Source organism: Centruroides sculpturatus, unplaced genomic scaffold (genome assembly GCF_000671375.1).
Source record: "Centruroides sculpturatus isolate CEXI.00-Female unplaced genomic scaffold, Cexi_2.0 scaffold61, whole genome shotgun sequence".
Lineage (NCBI taxonomy): Eukaryota > Metazoa > Arthropoda > Arachnida > Scorpiones > Buthidae > Centruroides > Centruroides sculpturatus.
Genome location: NW_019384572.1, coordinates 267,958 through 285,465, shown reverse-complemented (window position 1 = coordinate 285,465; position 17,508 = coordinate 267,958). Strand labels below are relative to the sequence as shown.

The 17,508-nt window shown below is 26.7% G+C and overlaps 1 protein-coding gene across 3 annotated transcripts in view; it reads left to right on the top strand.

Moving 5' to 3' along the window:
* LOC111624211 (inositol-trisphosphate 3-kinase B-like) overlaps positions 1 to 17,508 on the top strand; it is an 89,235-nt gene that overhangs the window by 65,175 nt on the left and 6,552 nt on the right. For 2 of the 3 annotated variants that reach the window (XM_023367018.1, XM_023367020.1), the window contains 4 exons: positions 12,704 to 12,806; positions 14,848 to 14,991; positions 16,713 to 16,840; positions 17,185 to 17,334. In XM_023367018.1, the coding sequence (XP_023222786.1) occupies positions 12,704 to 12,806; positions 14,848 to 14,991; positions 16,713 to 16,840; positions 17,185 to 17,334 (525 nt within the window). Of the gene's footprint in view, positions 1 to 10,979; positions 12,091 to 12,703; positions 12,807 to 14,847; positions 14,992 to 16,712; positions 16,841 to 17,184; positions 17,335 to 17,508 lie in introns of those variants that run through there. The other variant, XM_023367019.1, reaches the window with a different exon arrangement.

The following is a 17,508-nucleotide window of genomic DNA, read 5'->3' as shown; positions in this document are numbered from 1 at the left end:
TTTAGTTTTTGCAATATTTTTTGGAAATTTCATAATACTGTCTTATTCAATAGCTTACTTCATCTATTTTATAATTACTCGAAGAACTTAGTTTCGTATACTCTATACGTTATTGTGATTTGCTGGAACGTAATATCTTCAAATCAGAGAAATCTTATATTTTGTTTCGATATAATCCAGTGATAATTTCAAAATTTCTCGTAATTAATGTAAGATACTCTAATGATAGCGACTGTTATGCTCAACTTTCAACTACAATGTAATAAATTATTATTATTCACTTTTTATTCTCCTAAAAGTGTTTTCATTTACTCAAATTTAAAAAAAAATTATAAAAAATTTTATTTTTATGGCGTAGTAAACACTAGTATTGNATTATTCACTTTTTATTCTCCTAAAAGTGTTTTCATTTACTCAAATTTAAAGAAAAATTATAAAAATTTTATTTTTATGGCGTAGTAAACACTAGTATTGTGTTTTATTCCAAAGACACATTTTATTTTTATGTTTTCTCGGTTTAATGTATTTAGAAATTTATAAATATATTTTTCATTTTTTCCCATATAAATTGAATATGATCTGTCTCTATCGCATAATTAATTAATGTTAATTGGGCTTTATGCGGATATGATATGTAATGTTTATTAAAAATGCTATTGCGTTTCGACTCTGTTTACATATTTTGTTGGTGTATTGCTTACTGTTTTAAACAGTAAGCAATACATTTGGTGTATTGCTTACTGTTTTAAACAGTAAGCAATACACCAAACAGTCGAAACGCAATAGCATTTTTAGTAAACGCAATAGTCTCCTTCCTTTGTTGGTGTATTGCTTACTGTTTAAAACAGTAAGCAATACACCAACAAAGGAAGGAGACTAATATTAACATTTTTTTTTGTATGCCAACTTTATTTGCTCAATAGTACATGAAAACAAAGACACCTTCTCTTAGTGATAAGTGGTCGAATTTTTATTCTAAATTTCTCCAACTGAAAATTCCAAACAAAGTTTTCTTCTTGTAATTATTGATAAATTATTGCCTGTTGTTAAATAATTATCAGAATTTGAAGACGTTCAATTAAACGAATTAGTCTGGTTATTACTTGAACTCTCCATTTTGCTTCGCGATTTTAAAAATTCAATCACATCTTCAGAAATGCGTCTACTTTTAGTTTTAATTTGTGAATGAACGTTTTCCATGTTATTAGGTTACGTTAAGTGTCGAGCCGCGGATTCATATGACTTATAATTGTATAACGAGTTTACGTAATAAAGATAAGCGTGTTAGCTTTTGTCGGATGTTAAAAAAAAGAAAATTGTCGATTGACTGACTTCCCGAAGATAATCTATCGTCCCAAACGACTTTTCTTTCCTGTTGTTTCGTCCCGAAATTATATTGCTTTCCAGATAACCCACGGGAAATTGTCTATAAAAAGACAATAACTAGGTCTATATATATGTATGCGTGTGTGTAGTATATATAAAAATATATACACATTTATTAGTTTTGTCAATATGAAGATTAATTTTTAAAAAGTTGACTGTCATGCTATCATTACCTTTTGAATTTATATAGTAAATAACGAGGATAATAAACATAAATGTTAAAGCATATCTCAACGTGATGCTGCAAGTTTAAAATTTTAATCAATGTTTTAAAACACCGTTTAAATATTTTCTACTTACGCGAAAGACAGCTTCATTTGAAGACCTTGTTTTTTTCTGAACTTTTTATTCTTCGTCGTAATTAAAGTAATTAATAACTGCATCTGTCGATCTTTTTTAAGTCGGTTACTTGCTTTCTATTTTTCTTTGACATTTAATGTTTTAAAAACGAGTTACTGTCCATCATTCAAAATAAGTCATCAATAATAGCCTTTGTTGCTGGTGCATTCATATGAGACATCGCATTTATTTATTATAGGTGTGTTCAGATATTATTCTACGTGATTGTCGTTACACCTTCATCCGCTTAAATTGCTCATATATAAATGTATGAGTAGTTGAGATTTCTAATCTTCCAAATTCCATAGTAAAGTTATTAGAATCTTTTAAAAATCTATTTTAAAAATAATATATTTTAGAATTCGAATATTTCTTTCTAAAATTGTGCTGCGCCAACATGCTTATTAAACCTTTATATTTCGAGGCCAAATATTTCCGGAAGATAATTATTTGACGTCAGAATGTTGCCTAGCACTCTTTGACGTCATTATCCACTGTTGTTAAAAGACCTCGCTATTCGTCACTCTAGCTGTACCAATTACGTTTTAAGTGGCTGTTAATGGATGCCTAAGTATTCTCAAGATTATTTTTATAATAGATAGACCATTTTTTTCTATTCCTGTATTTAATTGTTCTGAATTAACTAAAAATAAAATTCTTTATTTGGAAACTTTTGAATTTTCTATTTAAATGACCCGATATTAATCATAAACCGTATTTTTCAACCCCTGCGTAAAGTTCTAATAACTCTCGATCTCTGTTTTAATTAATTTATATTTTTGGTATAGGAAACGCATTAAATAGACTCCTGGACCGCAAACGATCTACTAATGCTCCTGTTTAATGTTCGGAATATAAATGTAATCGTGTACGCAAACCACAATGTGATGATAAAAATTGATATGTCATTGAATTTCTTTCGGAATAATTCGACATCGAAATAATAATAAACGAAATTTATTAATTAAAGTAATTAATAAAACCGACTACCGTGAATTCAAATTACAAATCTAACTTTACAGATCGATGAAGCGAATAACAATTTTGCCTAGAACTAACTTTTAACAGATATAATTTTTTAATGGGTGAATTTTGAAATCTCAAATTAAAAATAACTTATCGCTTAATGAATTTTCTGATGTTAAAGTATTAATCCCGCTTGAAGTAGACAAATGAAACCGTAACTCGTATTTTCTTGTGTCAGTAAAAACAGATTCTCTAAAAGACTATTTTGACAGTTTTTAGTGAATTAATTAAGAGGAATAATTAAATTAACCGAACAAGTTCAATTTTATCCTTGAACAATGTAAATACGTTTTGCTGAAGTTTCACAGATATTCAATCTTTACAATGGGATATATTTTAAGTCTATATCAAAATCCTTGTTCTACTCAGGAAGTAGTTCCAACAAAAACAGTATGATTTACTAAAAGATTTATTTTCTGGAAAAATTATTGCAATTATCGGCAACATTGAAACGTATTTATCAGGTTGTAAAGGTGAAATTTAGACATTTTGAAAACAAATTTTTATTGACAATTAACTCAACAACAATTACAGTTCAGCCTGGTAGGTAATCACCATCAATATCAATCAAATCTCGCGCCAGCTTTGCTGCTAACTTTGAGCGTAGAATGACAGGTTTTCTTTGAAGAACGTCTCGAGCGTCGTGTATTTTCATTGAACTGTATATTGACAATGTGGTTCTGCAGGGCACGAAATAGATGGTAGTCAGTTGGCCCAAAGTCCGAGCTGAGACAGAACCTCCCAGTCCAGACTGGCTAGCTTCGCTAAAGTCATCTTTGCTGTATGTGCTGGCGCGTTGTCATGATTTTTGGACGTTCTTTGATCTTGATGTTCAAACGATCCAGCTGTTCAAGGTAGTATTTTTTTGTACGGGAATAGATGAAGCATCTCCATCATGATGCTTCACAAACGCAGGAATCATCACTTTCTGCACTTTTGACATTTGCAACAGCTAGTTAGTTGACTTTTGATCACCTATGGACGCTTTACAGATGAGTTTGTGACCCTTCGTTACGTTGTGTTCACCTTTTAAGTCAAAGAGCGAATATATTCTTTCGAAAGTTTCATTTTATCAGACATTGCTGATGCATCTATTTCCGATGAAATATGTGAGAAATGCCGTTTAGTTACTCTACTTATATATCCACATCAAACATTCTTGAACTTTTTTCCAATCGTTCTATGTGAAATATTTGCAAATAACAATAACGCGTTTTAGCTACCTAAGTATGTCAATGAAGATCATTTTCATCTTAATTTCTATTTATAGATTGATCAATGATAATTAAACGAATAAGTGTAATTAATAATTCTTCAATGTGTGGTATTAACAAATGAAGTCTATTACAAAGATGTTTGCAATAACACATTGCTAATCTCTAATGTAAATAAACAATATTAATTCAGGAAGTGCAAATGGGAATTTAAGTTCGAGATCTTTGATATAAAACTTTATGTAGGTTGTTATTCGAGTGATTTTTTTCCATACATTTTTAGTTGTACTTTAAGTTAGTTGCAATTATATTTTTAAGCTTTAACAATAGCTTCGTCCATTTTAGAATTACATGTAGTTCAATATAGTTGATTTAATTAATCATTTTAATAACTGATTTAGTGGCTTTTACTGATGAATTAGCATTAATTTGTAAATTTAGCTATTAACCTCATTTTAAATCGTAAAGTTGAATTTTATGGGTGTGATTTTATAAGTGTGTAATATTGTTATCAACCTATTACTAAATAAAAATATTTTTAAAATATCTATATATAAATAAAGTAAATTAAATGGCATCTTAGTTATCAAATAGGAAATAAAATGTAATTTATAAAATCTTTACTTGTGTATAATTTTAATATTTTGCCAATATGAGATTATATTTCAGTTACATAATAAAAATACACTTTCTTGTAATAAATGTAAGTGTGTTCGTGTGGGTAGTCAACAGTTCCACTCAAGTCCCACACGAACTCGCTAACGAATACTTTCTTTCAAATACTAAAATAAATTGATTAATTAATTTATTGTGCGTCAGAAGAAAATTATACTTAAAGTGAACTTTCCTTTCTTTCTCTCCCCCTTATGGATATTTTAAAGCATTTTATTGGAAGCTACATTAATTTTAGAAACTTTTTAATCTTAAACGAACATTGACAATTTTCATTGTCAAAAGTTGTCTTAAAAATTCTCTATGAAAATTTAATTAAACCTATATTATTTCAATAGCTTTTGCTCAAGCGAACTTCAGTGTCTGTAGGCTTACAACGTAAATATTTTGAGAATGACTGTATAGGCTAATTAAAAATGTAAGAATTTATATAATATTTTCACAAATAATGATAGTATTTGGGTTATCATACAGTTGTTCTATTTTTAAAAAATCAAAGATGATTGTTTAACGAATAGAATTAAACTATGGCTTCTTAAAATCGCTTTTAATTTTTAAATAATTGATCCAAATTTTTCAAATAGAATCTATGACGATGTCTATAATTGACAATATACGTACTATATTTTAAGAATTGGTTTGTGTTTATTCGAGAAAGATATACACCGGATGATTGTAAAATAAGTTTTCCTATTCCGGAGTCTCTGGGAAGGAGACGAATGAAGATATCGCTATGAAAATTGGTAGGTAGTTTATCTAGAATATACGGAAGAGTTTATCTAGAATATACGGATAGCTAAAAAAAGTAGTTAAAATCTTCACCACTACCGGAAGAATTTGCGCTGCGAACGCAAGATAAGAAGGATACTGCGAGAATCGTATATTTATCGGTTTCACGAACATGTTATCTCAATATGTCGTTATTATTAGAGATGACGACGTATAATGCAACAGTGATACGTAACATGTAAGTAACACTCCAATGTGTTTCCTGCTTTGCAGGAACAGCAATAAATGGAAAGTACAGTTTTTGTAAAACAATTCATTATCTTCGCATCATTGTTTAGAGATTTCCCTGCTCTTCTTGATCACCGATTTTAATCCTTGTGATTTCTCATTATGGGAATAACTGAAAGACCTGATTTATAGCGTTAGAGAGTCGCTTGTCGATTTGGAGGCGAGCATTAAATGGGAAGTGACCAATATCCGTCGGGACATGTTTTATGAAACTGGCCATGCAGCCCTTCATTTTCAGCGTGACATCTCTGGATGCACAGCATATTGAGCAGTTCCTGTAACATGTTTGGGAGATCAGTAAACATGATATTCTCGCTTATATCCTTCTATCTTGTGTTTTTGGCCTTAATGAATACAATTTGAATTAAGTTTCCCCCCTCTAAATCTCTCCCGGATATTCTGAATTAGCTACCTACCAATTTTCATAGCAACATCTCCATCCGCCTCCCTTCCAGAAACTCCACAATAGTTAAAAAATATAGCTCTCTATATAAATATATAGAGCTATGTTTTTTTCCCACTATTCTAGAGTTATATTTTATTCGCTGTATTATTTCTATCTCTAGAGAGAGAGAATACTTTGAATATTATTTAAGTTATAGTTTGAGCAATCGAAATTGTATTAGCGAGTCGATATATATGATACGATCAAATACTAAATGACTCATCAACGATAGAATTTTTATTTAGCAAACAATAAAAATTTAAAACATTTTCATAGTAAATAAAATATTTTTGATCGAGGAATATATTTTATATATAGGCTAGATTCGAAGAATGCTACTGCCAAAAATTTTCTTTATTAGAATTCATATTGCCCATCCTCCATGCAGTTTTATTATTATTGTATTGTCTTACGATATAGTTATGATTTGGTTAAAATTGTGTGAACATTTTATATATTTGAAAGTTAATATTTTAAATCTAATGTATTTTTAAAAACGATCCAGCTTCACGGGATTGCATACATTTACAGCAAATAAATAATGTAGCCTTAGCCTACTGTTTTATAAAGTATAAATTTGTTATAAATTTTGTAAATACATTTGTATGGGAAATTACAGGAAAATAACGATTTATGTATAAGTTATATAAAGTATAAATGTTAAAGGTTCGTTCAAGTTAAGGCCAATTATTCCGTAGAGATACTGTACAGTACATTAAAATTCGAAGGAATGCGCTCCGTAAACTCGCGGTGTAAGAACTTTTTCTTTCTTAAATAAATCTAAGAAATTATTTTCATGAAACATCGCCCTAAAAGTTATCAACACATTACAGTTTAAATTAAATCGCTCAATATTTGACTTAACTCTTTTCATTTCTTATATTAGAGATTAATTCTGTAAGTATTCTTTTATCTGCCCTGCACGACGTGAGCATACAATATTTTAATTTTATGCATGTAAGAAGATTTATTTATTATAATTAGCATTGTAATGTGCGTTATTTCAAATTTTTTATAAAATGATTGCGTAAATCATAACCACCCATAAATCATGATAACATTCAAACTGTTATCTTGAGCCTTTTTTTTTAATCGTTTTTCTTCAGATATTTATAAAATGTTAATGTACTTAAGTACAATAAGGAATATTTTACTAGATAACAAAAAAATTAGAAAATTTGATATTTTATGCTTTATTTCAAAGATCAGAATTTTACACAGTGAAAACGATTAAAATATTTGCTACATATTTACAGATTATCGAATATTAATTTTATTCTAAATATATGTAGGACTATTTTAAAAAATTTCGGGTCTACAAAAATAATGCTTTATGCATTAATGAATACAGAAGAGGATTAAAATATTATTTTTCTAGTTTGATATAGATGAAGACCTAAATTAATTTCACTCGTGCATAATACTATTATCATTCATGGATCATTGTATAAGCAGAGATGAATATGATTACAAAATTTCATACTATATTAAAAAGTTTAGTTATAGGCCTACATTAGATAAAATCGAAACACTTTTCTGACAAGCATTAGTTCTAATGAATAGAAAGCTCTACCTTTATCATCGATAGATTAAATGTTAGATTGATTATGTTAATTTTACAATTTAAAGTTATAAATTGTTTTGTTTTGAAGCTTGATTTTATCAGTCAACATTCAGTTCTTAGCTAAATAAAAACAGAAGAAACTTAACATTCGGTTTTTATACTACTACTGTTTCAAATGATGAGGCTGCATTGTAGAATGAAAAGCAGTAAAAAGTTCAAAGATCAAGGCGTTCAAGTAAAAACTCCACAGAAATAAATGGCTTTTATTAACTTTATTCATTTTTGCTATTTACGTTATATTACTTTCCGATTAATAATTTATATTTAGGAAAAAGTAATAATAAGTAATCATTATTTTACTGTCATCCCAAGGGCAATGTTCAAAGAATTTTTTGTATCTTCGTAACATAACTGCAATTTTTTTAGAATTCGAAGTAATTTTAAAGAAGAATATTTTTAAAAAATTATATATATTTTTTATTTAATATAGAAGAATATATTTAGCAAAATAATAAATGTACTTTTTTCCATTTTTAATATCACTAATTTAAAGATAAGCTAATCATAGTTGATAAGAACTAAAATTGTTAGCCTGTGTATAAGTTTTCGGTGTATTCACCGTGTTTTTTGTATCAATATTATATATAGCTTCAAAAAACCCAAACATATTTTAATACACTAAGAAAGGAGTATTTTGATTGACATCGAAAAGTTGAGAATCTCGCCGTTCTTTGAAAATTTAGCAATTGAATATATAAAAGCGATCTTTAATTAATAAACAGATGCACAAATAAAAATTGTCATACTTTTTAAATTCAATATCAAAATTCCTATATAATATGTGAATAAACAATATAAGAAGCAAATTTTTATATTCTACGAATTCTCATTAAGATCAACTATAATAACTTTTACTTATAAAAATCTGTCTCAAGATGTAATTACAGTACAAGTTAATATATTTGTTTATAATATATTTTGAAAGTTAAAATTGAAGCTTATTAACATTGTTATTCGTTAATTTTGGAAATAATCTAATTCTAACGGCTCAGAAATTTAAAATCAGATATCTTATTGGAGGAAGATAAATGTCGAATCGGATGAACCTTGTTAGAGGCTCGAATAGTAAAGCACATACTAATCTTTTCTGTTACCTTTATTTTCTAGCAGATAAAAAAAATAAAAACAAAAAACATTATACAGTAAATTTAACACGATTGGTCAATATATTATGACGTTAAATACTATAAACAAAAAATTCAAAGCGATTCTAATATAACTGAGCAATCTTAGATCTATTAGTTATCGAAAAAGTTATGCAATATTTTACGAAGTAATTATCTTCAGTTTTTTTGTATGAGTAAAGTAATTTTTAAGGTTATTATAAAGTTATTTAATACGTTTTCACTTCATAAATTTAGAAGTAATAAATAAAATTCTTTTTCGAAACAGATTTGGAACATTTTCCGTGTAATTCTAGTAATTGCCGACAGATGTCGATAGTAATTCAAAAGTACAGTACATGACACTTTATAGCTGACAAAACCGGTATTTAATAATGGAGAATGTCATGCGACTCTCGTACGCGGTGTTTATAACTTTTTATTCTCAATAGCTAATACGAAATATTTGTTTAATATTTTACTATTAAATGATTTAATCTGGAAGCGACAAAAATTCATTACCTTACACGAAATTTAAAGATGATCAATCACGTTTCAATGTTAATTCTAAAAATTACCATGATTTTTTACCTTTATAATTTGTTTGTTTATGTTACGTTAAAGATATTAAGGCAACGAATGGAGCGAGTCGTACGAAGTGACGACGTATTGATTGTAAGGAGAAGCGAAGGACGGATGCGTTCGGTCGGAAAATGTCGCAAATCCGAACCATTCCTTGACCCAGTTTTGCATCCGTCCTTTAACACCCATTCGCGTGCGTTTTCATTCAGTTTATGATCTGTTTTTCAAATATTTCTTCATTTTGATCTTCCAGCCGAATTCCTGCCATTTCGAATGAAATCGACAAAATTTTACATTTGTTTTTACGAATTGAATCATACATACAATGTAGAATAATTGCTGGTTACAGATTTCCATCGATCAACTCAATTTCGATATCGCCTTTTAAAAGTGTCTAAATGACGTATTTTGATAATGCAACATTAAACTTAACTTTCATCAATTAATATTACAATTATCTCAAGTTAATGTCAATGTCGTCTTATGAAAGTACGATTATTTTCGGCAATCTGTCGAATAATTTTTTCCAATATTATTATAAATGTATACATGTACCCAAAATTCGTAAATGCAAAATTAATACACCATAACATAATTATATAAAACTTGGATAGTCTTTAGTATGATTAATTGTTGTAAATTCTACTTGTGTAATAGAAACGATGTTAGCATTTTAAAAATTATTTCTCGTGTTTTAGTGGGCTACAGTATTTTTTCTCTTTTTTTAGTTGGAAACTTAAAACAGTATAATTTTGTTATTAGCTGCGATTAAATAATGCATGGAGGTATTTACAGTACATCGTGACTAGCGTGACGAGTTTCTAAACCGGTATCATTATTCTTTTATCGACTATCTTAACTTTACAACACACGTGAAAAATTGCGTAATATTTGTATTTATACTTCATCTAAACTTACAGATGTAGGGAAAATGCTCCAATAGTCATTAGCCGCGAACAAATGTAAATTTAATTGCTTCGAAATAATTTACTCATTACAAAAACGGAAACTATAAAGTTTCCAGCTTGAAAAATTTAATATCGACGTACACATAATAAGGGCCGTCGATGAGGGGAAGCTGGGATTTTTTCCGGGCCTGGTGAAAAACTTTTTCCGGCCCATTGTTGTTTTTATCTCTATAAATGATTATTTTTAGTAACAAAAAATAAATAAATAAAACTTTAAAGCCGTTTTTATTAAGTTATTAAAGAAACATTATTCGTATTTAATTTCTTAAAAAAAAAGAAAGAAAAAGGGGCCCATACAAACTATCGACGTCCCTGTACATAACACTTTCGTAATTCTCTAGTTCTGTCGCATTTTTATTCTCTCTCGTACTGAATTACTAAAAAGGATTGACTTTGAAATACTCAAACAAAACAGTATTTTTTTTATTTATTTAATTAAAGTTGCAAAGGCATGGAGTTTTCTTTTTATTGGAAGAATATTTAATTTCGAGTTATATTTTCTCTGATTTTGAGTATTTTAAATTGAATACTCTTTTGTAACGACAATAAAAATTAAGTAATACTTTTCCAGCGGGATTTTCTATTCTTTCTATGTTTAAAAATTTCCTATCTTATAATTTATAGGGAATTTTTCTACATATTAGAAAGTAGGGAATTTCTTATTCGATTCGTTTTCGTAAAAATAAAAATTTTAATGAAGTTATTATGTAATATACCCTTTTCATTAAAATGACAAAAAATAGAATATCGCTAATAATCCCAAGTAATTGCAATGAAAAATCTATGGCGTTTTATTCTCCTGACGTTTCTTTACAAGGCTATTTCTTAATTTCTAATCTGATTGAGAGATTTCTTCAAAGGACCCTTGTGATCCACTGTAACAGTTCGATTATCGACCCGAATGTCGTTAATGAATGAATTGCACCATTTTAAAGTCATTTTGAAATAGTAGTTTTAAAAGTTTATCTGTAGGTCTGTATTAACTGACGAAATACGTAATAAAAATTGATGCGAGACTTTTCATTGTAGAGACTACTAATTAGGAAATAGTTAAGTAAATTTTATTCGGTAATTCTTTCCTTTTCGCATCGATGATAATACGGAATAGCTGTTAGCCTCCGAATACAGTAGGCCTCCATTCTATTTTTAGTGAGGATGAGATGATACTTTCTCTATTTTTCACGCTTTGTTCACTCTGCCCTAGTTCTCTGCCGACCGTTTTTAACGCTGACCCCAATTATCGTATGTGTTGTGTAATTCGATCGATGTCACTTCCGTTCCGACGTTTACCACCGCGCGTTTTAGCTCGATTTTTAAAGCACACCTACGCTATTGCCGTTGCCAGACGGATTTTTACTGTAGTCACTCTCCACTTAGTTTTTCGGAATCTGGTTGAGAATAAATAAGTGACGTGCGCGCGAATATCCGATGCGTAATACGTAGAAAATACTATAGAACAATATTTATATTATTTTTATTTGCCTGCCGTTTTTCAACCGGTGGACGGACCATGAAAGATACTGGAAGTGTTTGCGATAACAAAGCTTCCGTTTTGAGAAGCATTCGCATTACTTACGATATAGACGCTAAATTATACGGAAACGTAATTTTGGCGACTAAGCCACGATTACATCGTGGTTGCGAGTTTCATTTTTGTTGGAGGAAAGGACGAATATCCAATAATCATATCGGATCGTTGACTAATGGCTGTTGCGTGAGTATGTTCGTTTGTTTTTGCGTTTCGATCGTACAAAGATATAATAGTCGAGAGATTTAATGATTGAAAATTTGTATTTAAAAAATATAAACCTCTGATAGATTTATTGCGTCTTATCTAACCGATAAAACATTTGTCGTCTTTCATTTACGTCACATATATTATCGATCTGCTTGCCATTCCGCCTTCTTACATTAAGGTGTTTCTTTAATTAGCCTAAGTCTTTGCAAGCAAACTTTTATCATGTCAAATAAATCGTGTTTTGAATTTATAAAAGTTGATATCTTCAAGAAAGTCCAGGTAACGCAATTAATATCCATTTCTAATATATTTTAACATCTTAACAGTAGGAGTATTTTCATGTTAAAGTCTTAACATGAAAATATTCCCATAACTAAGAATTTAAAACACATATAAAAGTATAAATGCTGTATTTTTTGCATGTCATGTTGGCTAAAATATTATTTCAGATATGATATAGGTTATATAAAGTTTTAACTTGTTTAAAATAGATAGATATCTATAAATCTTTATTTTGTATGTAATTAGTATAGAACTATTATATATTATAATTAAATACATATTTATTTATTTGTTTGTTTTATTTTAGCCATCAGCATGGAAGAAATTAAGAAATATTGTTCACTGGTCACCTTTTGTCCAAACTTATAAAAAACAAAGATATCCTTGGGTACAACTTGCTGGTCATCAAGGTAATTTAGTCATTTTTATGGATTTTTAAATGTTAAGTAATATCATAATTTGTGTATTCATAGATGAATTTAATTTTTCATATTAGAAATAATGCTAACTACAGTAATAATAATTTTGAATCTGTTATAGCAGTCAGAGATTCAATAAGACAACTTCTTTCATAAGAGACTAACCAATAGATTAATCAGTTTTTCTAAGAAAATAAATGTTCTTTCATTCACTGATTTGAAAATTTTATATTTTTCTTACCTTATTAAATTTTTAATTGTTGATGTTATATTCAATAAACATATAATCATTAATTCTTGTATTATGTTTCATTAAAAGTTAATCAATATTTATTTGGCCATTTTATATTGTCTTTGTACATTCTTTTGTTTTTNAATTTGAAGCTAATAGTAAATATTTACTGTCTTCAAACTCAAGAAATTTAAGGAGTTTATGTATATATATATATATTACTTATAATCTGTATAAGCTAAATCAATTTATACAATATTAATATCATATTTTCTAAAAAAATTGTAAATATATTAAATGTTATGAAAATAAATCAAATCGGCATTTTCCTAGTCAAATTTCACAAATGAAATTTTTATATGAAAAATTTTTTGAAATAAAATTTATGAAATTTTAACTTAAATGAAATTGAAGAAAATTTTTAAATTTCTATAGAGAATATTAATTTTTATCTTCCATTTAAAACCAATTTCAAATTGTAATATAAAATTTTTATTACTATGAATGCTCATCAAAAATAATAATGCAATTATATATAATAAATTAACATAAAAGTATTTGTTATAATAGGCTTTTATATAAGAGCATTTGTAATAATTTATCTGATGACTAATATCTATATCTTAAAACTATTAAAATTTCATTTATATATTTACATAAGATAAAAATTCTATTTAAATTATTGAATATGAAACTATTGAATGAATGAAACAGATGATTATTTTTGTATGCAATGTTATCTTGTAAATTTCCTGTAAATTTTATATATAAGACAAGGATATTTTTGTATCCTAAACAGATTTTAGTTTTCTTTTTTTTTTTTATATATATTATGAAAACAATATGTTTGATGATGATGTCAAAATTTATGAATTCAATAGATTGTACAAATATTTCTGAAAGTCAGTGTATAATAATTTTCTTTGTTGTATGTATATAATGATTTATATCAATAAAAATTTTCATGTAACACTGCTTTTTTCTTTAATATACTTTTCAGTTACTATAATAGGTAAATTTTTAAAATTCAAAACTTGAAAAAGTAATTTTACATTTAAATAATGTATTCCAATAATTATGATTGCAGCATTTCCATTGTTTGATTACAATTCAATTTCAATGATTGTAACTAAATTTATTATTACTTACTTATTTTAATTTGGGAATTTCTTTTTCTTTGAGTTGGTGAATTTAAATTGACACAAGGATAAAACTGAAAATTTTTGCCCAGGTTTTATTTTAAATTGTACTGTTAACATAGACATTTTTATTATAGTACAGCAGGGAAGAGCCCAAGATAAAAATAAATTCCTCCATGCAGGGACATTCAGAGGGGTAGATGGGGATTTTTCCAGGCTCAACGAAAACTTAGGCTGTACATAAATTATAATTCATGAATTGTCTAGGAAGTTTTTGGAATAAAGAGATAAATGTTTTCAGCAATATTAAATATCTGTCAATAGATTGAACATTTTAATTTAAAAAGGCAGTAAAAGTTTTTTTTTACAGCTGTAAAAATTTTTCAAACCACAAACTAATATTTTATTAAATTAGATGTGTCAAGGACTTACATTAATACAAAAGTATTCTATATTTGTGTATTTTTAAAAAATATATATTAGATATTTAAATATTTAATTTTTAAAAGAAAGGCCTATATTATTGGTAATATAATTATAATAAATATCTGAAATTTTAAAATGTAAAATTGGTAATTTAATATATAACATTAATCTGACATATAGGTCATTGGGTTAAGTAGGGATTGCTTTTAACTATTGTTTTATTGATCATACACAGGAAATTTCAAGGCTGGCAACCATGGTACAATACTAAAAAAACTATGTGGAAGAGAAGAAATATGTTTGGAACAGTTGATGAAAGATAGTCTAAAACCATTCATTCCAGAATATAAAGGAAGAATTGTATCAGATGATGGTGAAAGTATCCTTTATAGAATAGTAAACTATTTTCAATGGTCCGAAGAGCTATTATACATATTTATTTATTTGTTTGTTTTATTTTAGCCATCAGCATGGAAGAAATTAAGAAATATTGTTCACTGGTCACCTTTTGTCCAAACTTATAAAAAACAAAGATATCCTTGGGTACAACTTGCTGGTCATCAAGGTAATTNCTTAAATTTTTGAGTTCTAAGCAAATTTTTAAAATAATAATAATCATTTTGAATATGTAAATATTTAGTTTTTATATTATAAATAATGTTTAGTATCCAAATTACTATATATTTGTTCTTTTTTTAAATATAGGAAGATTTTCCTCTAATAGAAACTATTTAAATCAAATCATCATTAAAATCTTTTGATAAAGAGATTTTAAAAATATTTTCTATTTTATCAAGTGCTATGTTTTGCTTATAATAATAATTTACCCCTTCTATTAGTATAAAATGTAAACATTGAAATTGATTAAATTCTAAACATTTATTCAAATAAATTCATTTCTTAAATTATAAATTTATTTTTTACACAGATTGTTTTACACAAGATTTAATCTTCTAGAACAAAAATATATAAATTATAAGCTCAAAAATAAAATCAAAAGTATAATTTTAATTAAATGAATTTTATAATTATTATAATTAAATTGCTTTTTTCTCAAATTTTCAATTTTTTGGATTGTATTTAACATAGTTTTTTGATATATTGGTGCATTTTTTTTTATTAGAAATTGCTAACAAAAATTATTTTTTATGCCAAATTTACTGATATTCAAAGATTTATTGCATTAAAATCTGTTATATGCTGTTATAAAGTTTATTAACATAATATTTTAAAATGTTGCTTTTGTTTATGTACATGTTATGCAAATCTTGAGAATGACCTATTTCTCAAACTCAGATTCAAAATATTGTTGTATTCACATAAGGTTATATATAACAGTGAAATTAATTGAAATTTTAAATGCAATGTTTATTTTATAATGAAAATTTATAAAACTGACATGAAATTTTTATTAAAGTAGCATAGTTCATCGATAAAATTAAAATTCTATTTTATTACGCAGTTTTAAGACATATCAGGTTCATGTGCAGTATTTTTAAAATTTTGAAAAAATATTTTTTCATAATGTAGTTCATTAATTTTAAAAAAATTATAGGTATATAAATTATTACAATATAGTACTAAGGAGGAACTAAATAGGTTCAAATATGTTATTTTTTTTATTTATGATAATTTTTTAATTCTTCTCTAATGCACAGGGTTAAATCCTCAAAAATCCCTTTGTGCATAGCCTTGCTATCTATATATGAATTAATGACTAAAATAAAGTAATAATGGTAAATGAAGAGAATTTGATTAACTAACACCATTATTTGTTTATAGATGATATAAAAATTGATAAAGCAATTTAATTCATTATTTAAGGTTTGACACTATTTCAAGCTTATATATAATATTTAGTTAAAACTAAATTAATAATCATTCTTTTTTAAATTTGATAAATTGTTATAAATATCAATAAAATTGTAAGAAAAACAGTAGTGAAAGTTTTCTTTATAAATTCATGACGTAAAAAATTTAAACTTTATTTTAATTAAATTTGATATAAAAACTATATGTGGAGGTGTAGTAGATTATTAATTATACAGATATTCAGATGGAAATTTTTTATTGTAAGTTTTTCTTTAACATATTCTTCAGTATACTTAGAATTACAAGATTTATTAGGTGGTTTTGAAAACCCATGTGTTTTGGATGTTAAAATGGGAATAAGAACATATTTAGAAGATGAATTAGCAAAAGCTAGAGAAAAACCAAAATTAAGAAAGGTAAGAATGTATATGGAATCATTTAAATCAAATGTAATAAATAAATCATATTCTGTTATTTGCAAACTTTTTTTAATATTTCCATGTTACTATAAAAAAAATAATTATTGTACTTGTCATTAATAATAATAGTTTTATTACACTGAAACCATTAGTTTTATTTACAGTTAAGTTTAATTAACTTGTGAATTAACAAGATACATTGTTCTTTTAATTTCAATATTTCTTAACTAACTATGATCTTTTAAAATAAAAATATTTTGTGAAATACTGATATTATTTCATACACTTTTAGCATTTTTATCAAATACTCTAATTAAAATAACTTATTGAAAATATTTAAGGATATGTATGATAAAATGATCCAAATTGATTCTGAAGAACCAACGGAAGAGGAAAATAAGATGAAAGCAATTACTAAACCACGATACATGGTTTGGAGAGAGACTATTAGTTCTACAGCTAGTCTTGGGTTTCGGATAGAAGGAATTAAGGTAGATAAAAATTATCAAGTATATCTTAATTTCTTTTGAAAATAATGAAATATTTATGGAACTTAATTATCATAAATTTTCTGTTTAAAATTACTTTATTATTAATATTGTCATTTAGTTATAGATATGTATTAGAATAAATATAAAATTGTTTAAATATATTGAATATATATA